The sequence below is a fragment of the Mesoplodon mirus genome, assembly GCF_964341445.2.
Source record: "Mesoplodon mirus genome assembly, chromosome: 5".
Lineage (NCBI taxonomy): Eukaryota > Metazoa > Chordata > Mammalia > Artiodactyla > Ziphiidae > Mesoplodon > Mesoplodon mirus.
In genome coordinates, this window is record NC_138980.1 from 57,510,529 (window position 1) to 57,528,821 (window position 18,293).

Genomic DNA, 18,293 nt, shown 5'->3' on the forward strand with positions numbered 1-18,293 from the left:
CCTGATAGCTTCTCTGCACTTCCCCCCTAGCTAGAGTCCCAGTGTGATGGACAAGGTGGCAAAGAACAGAGAGAGAGAGAGAGAGAGAAAGAGAGAAAGAGAGAGAGAGCAAAATAAGAAAGAGGAAGAGGCAAAAAAAAAAAAAAATGAGAGGGGAGCAGAGAGATAGTTACAGAGGCTGCGGTGATCCACAGAGAGGGAGATCCCAATGAATTAGCCATCGTTTCCCTGTAAACCTTAGAACCTGGCTGTTGCCAGGGCAACGGGGCAATACCTGTCTCTCCAGAGGAGATGAAGTTGCCAGGGTAACTGCATCCTGTCTTTCCGGGGGACCATCCCAGAATGTGGCACCCACCGGCCGTTACCATGGCAACTGCCTTTTTGCCCCACTTAATCCCATCTTGTCTGTTACAAGGGCCCCACAGTTGGAAGTGGGGGAGGTGGGAAGATTGAAGATTACTTGTGGACTAAGTTTGTTCTCCTTCCCCTCCTCCAACCCCTCCCTTGGTCCATCACCTCGGGGGTGCTGGGTCCACCCACCCCCAGGTCCACACAGGCCTGCAGTACTGTGTGCAGTAGGGCCAGGGCGTCCGGGAGCAGGTTTTGAAGTGGAAGGCAGGCAGGTGTTGGGGAGGCAGTTACCGCGGCAACGGGAACAGGGCGTTTCGGAGGTGGTTGCCATGGGGACCTGAATGCTGACGAAGACTCGCGAGGCTGTGAGCAGCCACAGTGCTCTGCTCAGAAGCCCCGGGCTCGTCAGTCAAGCCGGTTCTCAGTTTGCACTTGGCAGCACGGGCAGGCGAGTGGCCCCTAGTTCCGGGAACAGAGCAGCGGCACCCCAGTCCTGGTCCTCCAGCCCCAAGCCTCGCCTGCCCACCCAGCGCCAGGATGGCCACCATCACCTGCACCCGCTTCACGGAAGAGTACCAGCTCTTCGAGGAACTGGGAAAGTGAGTTGCACCTCAGAGAGTCCTGGAGGGCTCAGGGGGTCAGTGTCACGGGTGGGGGTGTGCGCCTGCAGTGCTTCCAGTGCACACACAGGGAGGAAGGCTGCATGTGTTTGGGGGCACTTGTACGTGAAGAGTGCCTAGAGCCAGGTGCGGGCATGTTTGCCAAGATGAGCCAAGGCCAGCCCGGCAAGTGTGTGCATAGAGGTGAAGGGTGGACAGTGCATGGCAGTGTCTGCGCGTGTACACACACACACATACACACACAAATGCACATGACCTGGGCACACACAGATTCTTAGAAACAGGATTAAAAAGGGATCTTCCCAGTCAGCTGAGTCTAAGGCTGGAATCCCCTGTTGAGTTTCCCTTGAGGTGGCCATCTCCCTCAACTTGGTTACTTCTGGTGACAGAGAGCTCACCACCTTCCAGGTAGTTCCTCCTGCCTTTAGGCACCTACAGCAGCTGTGCAGAGTGGCCAACTTCTCCCTGTAAGCACATCCCCTCCCCACCTCCCCCCTGCCAGCTCCTGCCAGGGGTGAGGGCAATGGTACAGCAGGGGTTAATAACGGAATCACTGGTGAGGTTTCCTAGGTGTTGGGGGGGGGGCAATCGGGCGAGCAGTGGGGGGACACTGCTGTTGCAGGGGCTAGTGATGTGAGGGTGCACCAGCTCTGGTCCCTTGGCAAAGTTGTCAAGCCCCAGAGCTCATTTCCTGCCTCTGATGACTGGTGTAGAGAGAAGGGTGGGAGGATGTGGGGGGTGGAGAGCCCTTTGGGATAGCCCCATAGATTGTGGAGTGTCAGGGAAGCATTCCCGGATGCCGCCAGCTATGTCTGTGGAGGATCTGGGGATGGATCCATGGTAGGGGTACAGTTTAGAGGCAGAGTTTTCCCCATGGGCAGAGCAGCTCCAATGCCCTGGGTGGTCCCCGCTGTAGCAGCAGGGGTGCAGGGGTGAGGGGCCCTGTGAGCAGGTATGTGCTGTTGTGAGGTCTGGATGTGCACACACAGGGGTGTGCTGATGTGTGTTGTTGCGTGAGGACTGACTCTGGGGTACACTTGCATGCACTGAAAAGGTCTGCATGTGTTCACATGTGTGTGCACCAGAAGGGACGTGCTGGTGTGTGCTTCATGTGTAAGGCCTAAAAATGCAAGTGTGCCCTGCAGGGTGGATGCAAGTGGCACAAGCAGGTCCATTGGCTGGTTTGCAGGGGAACGAAGGTGTGTACATGCGTCACTGTGTGTACACATGTATGGCCGGTTAGAGCTGTATGCACATCAGCTGTGTGTAAATATATGTCTGTGTAAGGATGCACATGTGGGACTTGGGCTCACTGGTGTTCCTGTGAGGTCTGGACGTGCACGTCTGTGAGGAACAGGGGGGCATGCCCACAGGAAGGTTTATGTGTGTGCGTGTGAGGCCTGGGCCCATGGGCTCGGGTGGGAGTGTGGGTGTTGAAGGCGTGTGTGAGCTCAGGCTGGTGTCTGCATATATGTGGGAGGTGGGCCTGTGGCTGTGTACAAGTAGGCTGCCCCACACACACACTCACACTCACACACATACACACACTCACACACTTGCACACCAGGCTATCCTGATACCTACAGGCACACACCAGCTCCCTCATACAGACACACACCCATGTGCAGCTGTGTGCTCACTCCTGTCTGTAGACTTCCTGTCTTTCTGAGTGTGTTTTTGTGCTGGGGATGTGGGGGGCAGGACAGCAGAAACAAAACATTTGGGGCTGCTCTGGAGGACCGAGGCTGTCTGCTGCACTTGTGCAGGGACCCCTTCTCAGCTGGGTTCCGGCACCCATGGAACCAAGGATTTCCTGATCAGCTGGGAGCTGCCTTTCAGGGTGCGAGCAAGGCTCGGTTTTGGGAAGACTGCGTCACAGAGTGCAGTGAGATGGAGTTGAGACATGACTCAGGCGCTCAAAGTGAAAATAAAAGTGATGTTTTGCCCCAAGAGGAGATGGATATCATGAAGACTGGGTGCTGTGGGGGTGACTTGTCAGGGAGAGCCTGCGTGAGCCTTCTCAGCCCCGCTGTCTGCTGGGGCGCTTGGAGGGATTGAGGCAAGGGCAGAGTTTCAGGGGACAGGGAGCCCTTTCGTGGCCATGGCAGGAAAAGTGAGGGTGGTAGGCATGGCCAGGCCTAATCTGATCCATTTCAGACCTTTTCCTTCCACAACCATCAGTGCTCTTAACCTTTTTTAGGTCACATATTCCTCCAGGAATCTGATGAAAGTCTAAGTCTACCTTCCCTAGAAAAATACACAAACTTACGAAATGGTACAGGCAATGTCAGGACTTGCAGGACATCGGAAAGGCTAAGGATGGGCCTGAGGTTCAGGATGCTTGTATTGGAAAAGAAAAGGAGATGAGGCTCTACACCTCTAATGCCTGGATCTAAAAGGCCTGGGTGCATCACCGAGGAGACAGGGCTTTCGTGCTCTGCGTGCAGCTTCAGTCCAAGTGCCCAGTGGGACAGGAAGTGGCAGTGCCCAGAGAGGGCACAAGGTCTGGACCTCACCACCCATAGCACTGTGACACTGGGCGGGCTATAGCACCTCTTTCCCCCCACCGTAACCTGAAGATAAAAAAGGGCTGGGAGGATGAAATGAGATGGTTCTCATAAAGACATAGTGACAAGCCTGGCACACTGGGGTCATTGTTGCCCTCAGATGAACAGGCTGAAGCTGACCTGCCACGTCTTTACCTTTTGTCTGGAGTTTGCCCAGCTTGGCAGAGGGGGCTGACTAAGCCCTGCCCCCCACCCCACCCCCCCAGGCTGGCAGGGATGCAACAGCTCCTGTTCTGTTGGGATAAGCAACGAAGGTGCCTGCAGGGCCAATCCTTCAATTGGTGACCCAAGGTCTCTGTCAGCTGGGACACTGCTGTTACCACCCAGAAACTGAGCCCCCATTCTGGGAGCCCACTTCACATCACTGGCACGGTGACTGCCTGAGGCAGCTGGGCTGGCCCTCCAAGGGGACGTGGGGGTCTTTGGATCTCCTTCTGAAGGGCCCTGGCTGCCCAGCTGGAGAGGAGGACACGTGCCTCTCGAGGGCTTCCTGGCACCCTGCCCAGTGAGGCCTGGCTCCTGACTGCAGGCCTTTGAGCAGCTCGTGGTAGGGCTGGCAGTTCCTCCCCCGCCTGGTGGGCAGCCAGTTGAAGGAGCGTGGGCTGGAATCAGGGCCCTGGGGCCTCTTGATGCCACTGGACGAAGGTCGCACTGCAGCATATGATTCACATAAGCCAGGCACTTGATTCCAGTTTCCCTAGAGGATTGAGGTGGGGCTGTCTTGGGACCCGGAGACTAGCTCACTCCCTCCTCCCTTGACCCCAATCCTCCTGCCTCCCATGGGAGAGAGAAATGGAAGCCCAGACCTTAGGAGCACAGATGCTTGTTTGGAGGCAGAAGGTAGGCTGCAGCGACTCCAGCTGCAGGCAGGGTCAGAGTGGGCCCGGGTATTGGGACCAGAGCTCCCCCGCAGACCCAGCCTTCTCGAAGACCAAGATCAGGGGAAAGGGTTGGGTTCCAAGAGGTGGAGAAGGAGGATGCCTCCACCAGCCTTTGACATGCTCTGGGCTTTGGATCCCACTCCCAGGAGAGGTTAGTTAGAGAGGCAGAATTACCCTGCAGCCTATGTAATCACTGGGCTGCACAGAAAGAGGCTCAGAAGAGGATTTTACTTGAGAAAGGGGTGGGGGAGGAGAGAGGGAGGCTGGAGAGCTTGCAACCCACTCTTTCCTCTCTAGAAATGGGTCTGAAACTGACTCAAGGGCGGTGTTGGGGCTAGGGGAGGGGCTGCAGATGCCAGCAAGGTTGCCCAAAGGAGGGGGAAGAGCTAGCTCCAGAGCCCCCCCAAGCCCTCTTACCTCCATGGCTTTGTATCATGAATGGGGCTTAGGCTGGGCCGATCAGTGGGGGACACTGGGGACCAGAGGCAGCTCCCTGCACTGGGGTTGGGGGGGAGCCCAGGGTCCTGGGTGCTTAGGTTCTCTCTTGGGACATAAGCTCTAACATCTGCAAAATGTGTTTAGCAATCCCGCCCTTCCCTGGCAGAGCTGTTAGGAGGATCGATGGTGTAATATTGGAGAGGGAGAAAACACATGGGCATCGGTGTACTCCTCCCACCAAAGACCGGTATTGTGCTTTTATTTTGCTTCTAATAACCTCTCACCTTCACAGCACTTTGGGGCCGGTGTGTCACTCTCCACCCATTACCTCTGAGGGAGGCAGAGAACTTACTCGCCCATCTTACAGATGAGGAGACTGAGGCTTGAGAAGGTGGAATGACCAGCTCAGCATACTGGTGGCAGCTCTCAGGCTTGGGTGTGGGTCTCCAGCACCCTGCGTGTCGGGGGAGGGTTGATGAGAGGGGCCGCTTCTGGTGCCCTGTCTGGGGAACACTTCCAGGGAAGAGGGGTGTGGCCTTGTGGGCGAGGGAACTCTGAACTGTCACTTATTGTCCAATCATGATTCTCCTTCTAATTTGAGGCACCACCCTGGGTGGATTCCTTGTCCTTGGTGTACCTCAGCTTTACCATCTGTGAAATGGGGATCAGAACACTTCAGCAGATGCTGAAATGTGCCGTTAGAGTTGCTGCCCTCTTTAGCCTCTGTCTGTGGAAGGCACCCTTGGGAAATTTCAGGTTTCCAGAACACCAGAGCTGGGAGGACCATAGACACTGTGTCTCACAAGCATCAACGGTGGAGCCAATGCCCAGGGAGAGGTGGTTTGCCCAAGGCCACAGGGAGAGGCAGAAGCAGGGTCTGGTAGGGGACCAGATGGTGTGCAGGGGCCAGAGGCCAAGGATGGGAAGTTGGGGGGCAGGTGGGAAGGGGACAGCCTTTCCTCCCTCCTCCTCCGAGCCAGCAGAGCGGAAGGCACGCACATGTTCTGGTGCATGCCACAGGCCTCCGCCTCCACATAGCCTGAGACACACTGACACTGCCGAGCTTCCCTCTTGCCTGCCCGCCTCCCTGCACAAGCGCGTGGTGACTGCTGCCAGCACCCCTGCAGTCTTGGGCCCCGGTCCTCTCAGTGGGGTGATGGCAGAGCCTTGGAATGCAGCGCCTGCATCCTGTTGCTAGTGCACACACACACACACACACACACGTGCATGTGGACGTGTAAGTACACAAACACACTGGCTCCAACAGGGCATCGAGCGAGAGTCTTACCTCCCAGTGCAGGGAGAGCAAGATGATGCTGGCTAGGCTTCTGGGCTGTCTCTCTGTCTCTCTTTCTCTCTTTGCCCTTGCCTCTCGTCCTTCCCTGTGTCTCTTTGGTCTCTGTTTCTTTTTCTCCCCTTCCCTCTTTTTTGTGCTGGTCCCTTGGCCACAGTCCACCCCTCCTGCACGCATATTGCCCGTGTCACGGTCTCTTCCGAGCCTCTCTCTGGCACAGTAGGAAGCCTCCCTCCGCAGGCCAGCCTGGTGCAGCCCCCCAAGCATGTCACAGCCTGCTGAGACCCAGCCCAGGCACTAGATCTAGGCCCTCGTGGGGCTAAGCTGCCCACCAAGGCATCAGGTGGGCCTGTAAGGCCGGTGGGACTTTCTGTGCTGGAAAATGCTGACGGCCTTGGTGTCTTGGCATTACATAAAAGGAAGAACATGTCTGTGACTCTTGCATCCACTCAACAAGTATTTCCTGACAACAGACTCTGTTCCCAGCCCCAGGCTGAGCCCAGAAGATACCACATACCAGACTTATGTCATCTCTGCCCCTTTGGGGCTTATGGTTTAGTGAGAATCTGACATTAATTAAATCACTTCAGATATTATTATTTAAATGCAACTGGTTAAGGGCCCTGAGCACAAACATGGGGCTATGAGCTGCAAAGAGACCTCAACTAGTTGGAATGAGGGAGGTATCAGGGAAGGCTCCCCTGAGGAGGTGACACTGGGGAGCTGGAAGCTGAATAAGAGTCAGTCAGAGGGAAGAGGGTGGAATAGTGTTCCTCAGAGTGGGAACAGCACAGGCAAAGGCTTTGAGGTGTGTATTTTGATGGAGCATGTCAGCCCCAGGGAGGTTGGTGGCCCTACTCTTCTTAGGCCTGCTCAACTTGCCTCCAACTTTTGGATGCCTGGGTACTAAAAGGAATATTAAAAACCTATAGAATGTCTAGAAGAGGGGACCTAGGCAGGGTGGCCAAGGTCTGGAGGCCAAATCAAGTGAGAGAGGGCTGAGAAGCTGGCGGAATTTAGCAGGGAGAAAAGACCCCTCGGGGGTGTGTCCTCTCCCCTCATCTCTGCAGGGACATCATGGGGCCCCAGAGATGAGACAAGGCTGCTCTGTATGGCCCTGGAGGGCAGAGCAGGACTAAATGTGTAGAGTAACAAAGAGGTGGATTTCAGCTCAACATAAGGAAGAACTTTCCAATGGTCAGAACTGCCCTTCTACCGGCCAGACGGACATGGCCTTGGGAGATAATGAGCACTCTGCTAGCAGAGATATGCATGCACTTCCACAGCCCTCTTCTCACCCCGCGCCTCCAGTTCCCTCCTGCCCTGCATCCCTGTCCTCGCCTGGTGAGATGCTTTGCTGCAAGCACGAAGTGGGAGACGGTTTAGGGGCCAGAATAGCCTCAGTTCTGCACAGAATACCAAAATGAAGAATGCTCCCTTGTCTTAGGGATGGGTCAGGGCTTTGCCTGAGGTCACACAAGCCAGTGACACATGAGGTTTGGGCGCTCCAACCTCCTTCCAGTCCAGTGCTTGGCTTTTTACCCCTTGGAGCCTCTCTCTCTGAAGCTCTGAAAGTCTTTGCTGTGTACGTGTCGATGGAGCCAGGCCAGGAGGCCCTTGGAGCCTGGGGAGAAAGCAGACCCTCAGCCTTTTTCCTGCTTTACCTGCTCTGATCCTGTCACCAAGCTCTGTGGAGATAGATATATATATATATATATATATATATATATATATATATATATATATATATATATTTTTTTTTTTTTTTTTTTTTTGCCATACGTGGGCCTCTCACTGTTGTGACCTCTCCCGTTGCGGAGCACAGGCTCCAGACACACAGGCTCAGCGGCCATGGCTCATGGGCCCAGCTGCTCCACGGCACGTGGGATCTTCCCACACCAGGGCACGCACCCGTGTCCCCTGCATCAGCAGGTGGACTCTCAACCACTGCACCACCAGGGAAGCCCATATATATTTTTTATACAGCAGGTTCTTATTCGTTATCCATTTTATACATATTAGTGTATATATGTCAATCCCAATCTCCCAATTCATCACACCACCACCTGTGGATTTTTTTTTTAATTTTCCTTTTTGTAACCCATTCAAGAAAACCCAGGTATAGCCCAAACAAGGAATATGTTGGAACTTTTGTTGGTTCAGTGTTCCCTGCAGCAAAGAGAATCTTCTGGTTCCCAGGCCTTCTGTGTCCCCCACAAGACTTCTGCTGGGTTGGCGCACGGCAGGCCTGGGGGTGTGTGTGCAGGATAGCTCGAAGACACTATGTCCCTGCAGGATCTTTTGGAGTCTGGAAGTGGGCGGCTGCAGCAGCTTGGGGAGGGATGTGTGGTTTCAGAAAAAGGTCCTAGGATTTTCTGGCTCTCAAATGCTAGTCTGCGGAGTTTGTAGCAGAGCTGCCATGCTGAGCTGGGGAGAAGAGAGAGAAAACCTAGTGGAAGGGGTCCTGAGCTGCCAGCCCCTACCATCTCAGCTTTATTTGCCATCTGGTGACCTGCATAGCTGTGTTTTGTTTGTTTGTTATTAAGAAATGATACTATTGCTTCAAATGAAAAAAATAAAGAGAGGGCTTAAAATGATCAACAGTTGATTTCACAGATGGGTAAACTGAGGCCCCCCCAAAAGTGAAGGGAATTGCTTAAAGTATGTAGAGGTGGGTGTTATGGAAACCAAGATGTTCCTTTCGTTTCTGAACAAATCTGATCCCAGATTTTTAACTGTTTGAGGAATCTAGGAGCCCTCAGAGAATCTCATATGAGCCACAGTCACCCCTGAAAACACACACTCACTCCAACTCACAGAATGTTGTATATTATTTCCCATAGATCCCCACACCCTAATGCCCATCTGTGGACCCCAAGTTAGGGCCCTCTGATCCGAGAGTACGGGGTATTGGAAAGAGCAAAAGACGATGAGTCAGGAGTCTTGGGTTCAAGGTCTTGGCCTCAGTTTCTTTATCTGTAGAATGGGGAGAGAATGGACCTCAATGGCAAGATACTATTGCAGCTTCCGATGTAGCCACATGTGGCGCACACCCTGACCCCTGGGGTAGAGCTGCTCCGGTGGCCAACCCCAGCTCTGTCCCTTCCCCCAGACATTCAAACCCCATCTGCTCTGGGTTCCATGCCCCCAGGGCTTGCTCTTTGCCAAGTGATCAGATCAGCTAACCTGGGCTGTAAGTTACTGACCACCAAGAGGTATTGGAAGCTAATCCTCTCACAGATAACAGGTCTGTATACATTTGAGCAGGAACGTTCCTTTTTTTTTTTTTTGGCCACGTGATGCACCATGTGACATTCGGGATCTTAGTTCCCCAACCAGGGGCTGAACCCGTGCCCCCTGCATTAGGAGCACAGAGTCTTACTACTGGACCACCAGGAAAGTCCCGAGCAGGAACTTTCTGAAATCACCCCAGCTTGTCTCAGAGAGGTAGAATGCTTAGGTATATTAACCCAGAGTGGGGAGATTTGGGGGGAGGAGACTGGACTTTGATTAAAAGGTGCCTCTCACATAGCATCCAGGCAAGATGGTAAGTAGCTAGAAATTTGGGACTAGCATTCTGAAGAGAGGAGGGGCAGTATAGAAGCAGATTTCAACCTTGGGTAATAGTCAGTGGCTTTCATCATTTTTGGGGGCACGGGTGTCAGAGAATCCTTTGTCAAGCTAATGAAAAGTATGCATCCTCTGCCCAGAACAATGCACAGACATAGAATAATTTTGTTAAAATTTTAGGTGTGTTCGTGAATGCCCAGAGCCTCCCCAGAGATCCCAGCTAATGGTCCTGGGTAGAAGGGATGGAGGGGAAGAGGTAAGAATGGGTGGAGAGAGAACAGGGAGCAGTGATGCTGTGGGGAGGAGGGATGAAGAAGTGAAAGCACTGTCAGCAAGTGGGGGGGGGCGGTTCCGGGGAGAGTGTGGCAACCCAGAAACAAGAGGGAAGCTAGGTCTCAAAGCTGGGTGGTCAGTGGGGCAATCAAGGGAGATCAATCAGACCTAGTGGGGGATGCCGGGGCTGGCAGGGGGCTGGGGGGACTGGGGGGACAGGCCTGGCACAACTTTTCTTCCAGGGAGCCCGGGGGTGGGAACCAGATTGTGGTGGGTTCATGGAGTGTGGGAGGTGGCAAGAGGAGGCGGTGGATGTCGGACACTTGTTCTGGAAGTTTGGCAGCAACGAAGGGAGGAAGGAAGTGGCCCAGGTTGCTGGGTCGAGAGAAACGCTCTTGCTTTTTTTTCAATTTTTTAAGTGTGGGAGAAGGAAGGTTGTTTATTGTTGCAGAATGTGGGAGACCTGGGTGTGTTTGAGGAAGCAGCCAATGAAGGGAAGACCCTAGAGATTGTCAGGACTCCTGCTAATCAGACCCCCAAGGAGGGCAGAGTGGAGAGAGGGTTCGGTGACTGAAGCCCCGTAAGCAGTGTCCCTGTCTGCTGACACCCACAGGCAAAGGTCCTGGGCTCTGGGGGTCTCCGGCATAAAGGAGGGGAGGGTTCCTTTAGGGGAAGTTGGCAGTAACCAGTCTTGGGTATCAGGAACCTCTTCTTATCACTACGTAGCAGAGACTTCTCACAGCTGGCCCAGGAGGAAATGGGGCTGGGGCTCCTCATCTCCATTTTTCAAATGGAAGGGTAAGCAAGCTGGCAGCCAACAACCCAGGTCTTCTGAGTCCCCATCTAATGTTCCTGGTGCCACCTCTGCAGCCATGTCAGCATTTTGGGGTGTTTTAGGCCAGAGAGGGTGATGAGCCTGCTGTGGGTGGCAGCCAGCAACTCCCAGGACACTCTGCCTGCCAGGCAGCTGAGAAGCAATTTCCCAGTGTGAATCTTGCTTCTCATGGCCCATTAGCACGTTCGCACATTGTCAGCCACACTGGACCCACTATCACGGCAACCTCCCCATCCGTCAGTCGGAGAACCAGGTGCGGCCTCCCTGCCTGCTCATACCCAGGGGTAGGCTGCTGGGCCCTGGGGAGCACCCCACCCCCTCACCATGGCCTCTGCACACCTCCTGTCCTGGCTTGCTTCTTCCCCGAGCTTGGCAGACAAGGTCCATTTTGCCTCTGATGATGCTGGCTGTTCTCATCACTTCGGAGATCATGATGCCCATAAAAGGTGTTGTTTCTTGAGCATTTACTACACTCCAGGGACTGGGCTAAACCCACTGCATACCTTACTCTCTCACTGGATCCTTGAAACAGCTGCTTAGGGTGGGTACTATTCTTACTTACATTTTACAGGGGAGGAAATAGTCTTACCAAGGTTAAATAACTTGCTGGTAAGAGGCTGAACCACGATTTGAACTCTGGTTTGCCTGGTTCAGGGGCGCCTGTTCTTATCCACATAAAACCTCACTATCCAATATGGTGTTCACTAGCCACTTATAATGATTTAAATGAAATAAAATTAAAAATTCAGTCCTTCAGTCCTACTAGCCACACTTCAAGTGCTCTATAGCCATATGAGGCTAGTGCCTGTCGCAATGGACAACCCAGAATATTTCCATCATCGTAGAAAGTTCTGTTGGACAGCTCGCTACAGAATATTGAAGGTGGAAAGGCCTGTGTACTTTTTAGCCCCACGCCCCCCCCCCTAAGTTGCAGACGAAGAAATTGATGCCCACGCTGGGCCGGACCGCTGCCCAAGACCTCCCAGCAGGGCTGAGAGCTGAGGTGTTTTCCCTCCAGTGTCTATCTTACACACACACCCCTCCCTGCCCACATTCTGTGACCCTCTCCTAACATGGGTACTTACCCAGGGTGACGCATGTGTGCTTTGTCACACCCAGAGCCTCTTGACATCACATACACAAGGGCACTGATGGGCTGCTGACACACACCTGTGGGCAGACACCCCCCCCCCGAACCCTTTGCACCCAGGAACGCTGTCACAGGCACTCCCAGTACCTTCCATGGACATTCCCCCACTCACGTAGGGCCCTCACATGCAGGCCTCATCCCTTCCTCTTGGGACCCCTGGTCACTCCCTCCCACCCTGCCCTGCCCACCTTGGCCTCCTCCCCTTTTCCGCCCTGTCCTGTTTCCAGGCTCCTACCCACCCACCCACTGGCCACCTGCTCAGCTCAGGGCCGTGGGAGGAGTGGGCTGGCTCTTCTTTTTGCCAAGGCTGCTGGGCTGTGGCCACTGGCTCATGCGGGACGAGAATGCAGAAACATGCCTTTTTTAAACAAAAGATAAAAAAGAGAGGAAGTTAGGGCTGCGAGCTTGCTGCCCACACTCTCATTTTTGCTGCAGATTCTCCTCTGCCCCTCCTCTCCCTGATCCCCACCACCGGGGCAGGCAGGAAGGAGCCTTTCTACTTGTGGATGGAGACCTGAGGCTGCATAGGTAGAAAGAGGGGTTCCTTGGCCCAGACCCTTTCCCCGCCCCATTCAGGGATTTGTGTACTGTGCACTGTGCCCAGTGTTTTGCCTGTGTTACCTCCCTTAATCTCCCCAACAAACCTAGGAGGGAGATATTATAGCCCCCATTTTATAGGAGGAAACAGAGAGTTGAAGGGCCAAGTTCAATATCACACAGTCGGGGGTCAGTCACGATCAGATCATAGGGCTTTGTGAGCCCAGAGCCCCTGCTTTTTAGGGTCACGCTCTCCTGCCTTTGGTGGAGTCAGAAGAACAAGGGCAGGTGACCTGGATTCTCTTCACAGCCTCGAGAGGATTATGCCTGCTCCCTTGAGGCTTCGGTTTCCTGATCTGTGAAATAGGGGATCATAATTCCAACTTCACAGGGTTGCTGTGAGGGCCAAGGAGCTTAGTGGTGAACGTGCATTTGAAGGGAGGACATCTGGGCATGTGAGAGGCTGGTGTTCTCTGGATCAGTAGCCCTGAACTGGATTTGATAAGCTCCTCCCTCTGAGAATCTGCTAAAAGCTATGCATTCTTGCCCCAGAAAAAAATGCATATGCCTACGTTCAAAGACACAGGGCTCCTGCAGCTGCTCTGCCCTTGGCCTGGACCCCTAGTTAGAGCCTGGGATTTACACAGACCTTGGTGCTGTGTTTTGAGGAGGAAGTTCAGCAAGCGTGCCTTCTCTTGTTTTATAGACATGGCTCTTAGGTCCTCAGCTCCTGGGGCAGAGCCCAGGGTCATAGAGCCTCTTGAGCCGCTCTGCACAGAGCCCCATGTGATGGCCCATCGATGCTGATTTCTAGGGGGACCAGGCATCTAGCAGGACTCCCCCAGAAGGCGGGCAGGGCAGTGCCAAGCTGGCTGGGAAACAATCACTTGGGCAGCCTGTTAACTGAAAATACTGATTTCTGGGCCCGCATCTGAAGGTTCTGATTTGGTAGGTCTGGGAGAGGCCTTGGAATATGTTTTTTTGAAATTTATTTTTGGCTGCATTGGGTCTTTTTTGCTGTGTGCGGGCTTTCTCTAGTTGTGGTGAGCGGGGGCTCCTCTTCGTTGCAGTGCGCGGGCTTCTCATTGCGGTGGCTTCTCTTGTTGCAGAGCATGGGCTCTAGGCGTGTGGGCTTCAGTAGTTGTGGCACGCGGGCTCAGTAGCTGTGGCTTGCGGCTCTAGAGCGCAGGCTCGGTAGTTGTGGTGCACGGGCTTAGTTGCTCCACGGCATGTGGGATCTTCCTGGACCAGGGCTCGAACCCGTATCCCCTGCATCGGCAGTTGGATTCTTAACCACTGCGCCACCAGGGAAGCCTGGAATATGTATTTTTAAAAGATTCCCAGGGCTTCCCTGGTGGCGCAGTGGTTGAGAGTCCGCCTGCCGATGCAGGGGACCCGGGTTCCTGCCCCGGTCCGGGAAGATCCCACATGCCGCGGAGCGGCTGGGCCCGTGAGCCATGGCCGCTGAGCCTGCGCGTCCGGAGCCTGTGCTCCGCAACGGGAGAGGCCACAACAGTGAGAGGCCCGCATACCGAAAAAAAAAAAAAAAAATTCCCCGACTTCCCTGGTAGCCCAGTGGTTAAGAATCCGCCTGCCAATGCAGGGGACACGGGTTCGAGCCCTGGTCCAGGAAGATCCCACATGCCGCGGAGCAACTAAGCCCGTGCGCCACAACTACCGAGCCTGCGCTCTAGAGCCGCGAGCCACAGCTACTGAGCCCACGTGCAGCAACTGCTGAAGCCCATGTGCCTAGAGCCCGTGCTCTGCAGCAAGAGAAGCCACCGCAACGAGAAGCCCGCGCACCACAACGAAGAGTAGCCCCCGCTCGCTGCAACTAGAGAAAGCCCGCACGCAGCCAAGAAGATCCAATGCAGCCAAAAAAAAAAAAGATTCCCAAGACATTCTGAAACAGCCAGTTTGATAACCATCTATCCAATGTCTTTATCTAGAATGGAGTTTTGTTTCTCTTAGTAGAGAAATTATATTTCTCCCTCCCTGCCTCACATCCTCCCTTTCTCCCTCACTCTATCCATCCCTCCATCCAAGTTAATTAAACTCCAGCTCTGGCCCAAGCATGAGCTGGTTGCTGGTGAGTGAGACAAGCCCTCCTTCCCTGCTCCTCCTCTCCCTGGAGTTCGCAATACCTTTCCCAGAAGTGGCCCCTTGAAACATTCTCTCTCCTGGGGCTTCTGAGAATCATGGCCTCCTACTGGGCAGAAACCTCCCTGTTTGGGTAGGGTGGGCACCTTTGAGAGACCAGTGTGCGCACCTTCCTCAGATGCCTGTTCCTATTCCTAACACCCCAGACTGAAATCTTCTCCCTGTCTCATTTCAGAACCTCTCACCTAAATATGCCTCCTGTTCCTATAATAACATTTATGGAGGCCCTGTTTGTAGGTAGCATTGGGTACCTGGGCATGAATGCGGAGAACATTCCAGTCCTGGCCCTCAGGAACCCTCCGTCTGGTGGACAGACAAGCTGAATGAGCAAGCACAGTCCTAGGCTAGATGGGGAGGTGTGGGGTGCTCTGGGAGCACAAACCACGGGACATGTCCCCAGGAGGCTTCTCAGGGAGGGACACCCGGTCAGCTGCTCTCTCCAGGTGGAGGACAGGCAGGGCTGCACACCCCACGGATGGTCTGTTGCTGTGCCCATGAATTCTGGCCTTCCTCAGCTTTCCTACGAGGTCATATTTCCTGGTCTCTAGCTCTCCTCCCAGATCTTTCTTCCTCATCCTTCGCCACAGTTTCCCATCCGTTCCCTTCATGCAGCCCGGACACGAAGAAGCCAGTGACACAACGCCCAGGGGTGTGTGTAGAGCAAGCATCTCCGCCAGCCTGCGGGCTTCCTCGGTGCCTGCCAGCGTCTGCCCCTGCTCCCATCAGCCTCATTTTTGTGGCTTGGACCTGCCTGTGTGCTTAGGAGCGGGGATCAAAATTTGGAGGATATGGTGGGGTGAGGCCATTTCAGGAACCTGGGCATTCAGGCCAGCAAGCGGTAGGCTCCCTGGGTGGAAAAGAAGCCAAAAACCTGGGGGAGCAAATATCTGAGTTCTAGACGTGGTATGGCCTGTAGCTAGCTGTGTGACCTTGAGCAATCAATCTACCCGAGCTACACTGAAGCTCAAAATCTTGGGCTCCGCCTCAGACTTAAGGAATCAGAATCTGCCTTTTAAACAAGATGCCTGGGTAATTCATATGCACGTTAAAACTGGGGAAGGCTGCCCAGGAGACTTGCTTCTTGCCATTAGCCTGTGGTTAAGGTGGTAATGGTGGTGACCACAGGTAGTGTCTGGCCCCTTAGGGGCCTCCTCTGTGATGTGAAGGGGTTGGACCAGATGACCTTTCTGGTAGAGGGTATAACATGACACCTAGATGACAGATCTAGCCCTCAAACTAGTTTTGTTTGGCAAAATACTGTGTTTAAATTTTTTGGAATAAGGTACCAGTATTTAAAAATTGGGAAATGTCACGAAAATATCCAGACTTCCAGTTTTTCTCGAAAAATCAAACAATCTGGGAAATGGGCCACATTCCACATGGCAACAATGACTCCTATGAGCAGTGAAACCCACAGCCCTTGCTCCAAGTTCTCCCAGTCACACATACTTTGAAGATAAAAACCCAGGAGTCTCTTAAAACATGAAAAACTGCTCAGCTTCGCTCTTGATATGAGAATTCCAAATCAAATCTACACTGAGTAACCACGTTCCACATCTCACTAGCAAAGATATGAAAGTTTGATAACACGTTGTGTTGACAAGGGTGGAGGAAAATGGTCCCCTCACGTACTAGTACGAAAGTAAGTTGGTACACCTCTAAGATGGGTCATCTCTCATTATCTATCAGAATTACCAAACAACACCTACCCTTTGACCAAATAATACCAGTTCTAGAAGTTTAGTCGAAGACACTTGTACACATGGGAAATGTAATTGTAATGCACGCATACAAGGTTAGTCATTGCCACACTGTGATAGCTATAGATCGGAAGTAACCTAATTGCCCATTGACAGGGGACTGGCTAGGTAAGTTATAGGACAGCCACATGATTAAATGAGGAATTCTTTTTTAAAAAAACATTTATTTATTTTAAAATTTTTATTGGAGTAGAGTTGATTTACAATAGGAACTCTTTATGTTGTAATACAGAAGGAGGATCTCTAAAAAATTTCTGAAAAAGAGGAGAATGCAGAACAGCATGCAAGGTCCAGTATTCAGTACTGGGGAGAGTATCTGTGGAAAGATGCTCTGGTAACACTGGCCATCTCTTGGGAGGGGACTTTGGAGACTAGGGTACAGGGATGGGAAGGACTCTTTTACCTATCTACACTTTTGTACCTTTTGAACTTTGAACCATGTCAATGTGTTACCTACTCAAAGAATAAAAAACTGAAAATTTCCAGGGACCTAGATTCTGTGATTCTAACACTGCATGATTCTAATGTTTTAGAATTTGGTGAACCTAACTTATTACGACTCCACAAGTCTCATGTCTCATGAGGCCAAGCTCCTAATGATTCACTACCAGTGGTTCTCCTGGGCCTCCGGGCCTGCTCCGTCCCTGAATCGGGCCACAGCAGCCCCTACGAGCTCGAGCAGCACTGAACGAGGGCTCCCTCCCAGCCTGGTGCAGCTGCACGAACTGTGGTGTCTCTTGGGAACGCAGCCCTTGGGCCCTCCCTCACCCTCTTTGCCTTCTCTGTCCTAGGGGAGCCTTCTCAGTGGTGCGCAGGTGTGTGAAGGTGCTGGCTGGCCAGGAATATGCTGCCAAGATCATCAACACTAAGAAGCTCTCGGCCAGAGGTAGGCGGTGGGTCCGGGCCTGGCCTGCCCTCCGGGGCTCTTCTCCCTTCAGCCCTCCCTCTACCCCTTGGGTTAGAACCAGGATCTGGGTATGTCCGCCTGGATGATGCTGCTGTCAGAGGTGGGGGCTCTTCTTCCTGTGGGTATGATGAGAATAGACACCTCCATATTCCTTCCTTAGAGGGTCTGGGCTGGAGGCCACAGCCTCTCCCACAAGCCAGGCTCTCTGCCCCTCATCCACCCATGCAGGTAAAGACTAAGGTGCCAAGTAGGCCTTCCTTTCCCTGCTTTTCTGCCGCTTGCCTGCATTCTCACCGCCAGACCTCTGCACCTACCTTTCTCTCTGCCTGGATGCTCTTACCTGGCTCCTTACAAGGATAGCTCTTTATCAACCTTCAGGTCTCAGTTCAATGTCACATCCTTTGAGAGACTTCCCTGATCCCCAAACCTGAGGGGGACTTCCCCATTTTATATCTCTCATTACTGTTTCCTCTCTTTGTGGCTTTCTACCAACCTGGAGCTATCCCATTTACTGGCTTGGTGCCTTGTTTAATATCTATGTTCCCTCATGACCATAAGCACCAAGAAAGTGGGAGTGGGTCTCATTCCCTATATACGCCCAGCACCTAGGACAGCGCCCGATGCGTCTGGGGGCTCAACCAGTGTCCCGTGAACTCCAAGTGCACTCTGCTTCAACCAAACCAGTCCACCCTCTGGTCCCTATATACTCCCTTGGACAGTGGCTTCCAAGCCTGGAATCCCCTGGAGAGCTTCAACCACTCCTGATGCCTGGATCCCGCAAGTTGTGATTTAATTAGTCTGGGCTGTGACTTGGGTTTTGGAAATGATCCCCAGGTAATTCTAATTAGGAAGTGGTCCTAAACCAGTAACATCAGCATCACCAGGAGATTGTTAGGAATGCAAATTCATGATTCCAGATATAAGGAATCAGAACCGCATTTTAACAAGAC

General features: G+C 53.2%; 1 protein-coding gene across 2 annotated transcripts in view; it reads left to right on the forward strand.

Moving 5' to 3' along the window:
* Positions 1–888: 888 nt before the first annotated feature.
* CAMK2A (calcium/calmodulin dependent protein kinase II alpha) overlaps positions 889–18,293 on the forward strand; it is a gene marked incomplete at both ends in the record, with an annotated part of 64,957 nt that continues 47,552 nt past the window's right edge. For both annotated transcript variants that reach the window (XM_082622561.1, XM_082622562.1), the window contains 2 exons: positions 889–950; positions 17,228–17,322. In XM_082622561.1, coding sequence (XP_082478687.1) covers positions 889–950; positions 17,228–17,322 — 157 coding nt within the window. The remainder of the gene's footprint in view (positions 951–17,227; positions 17,323–18,293) is intronic.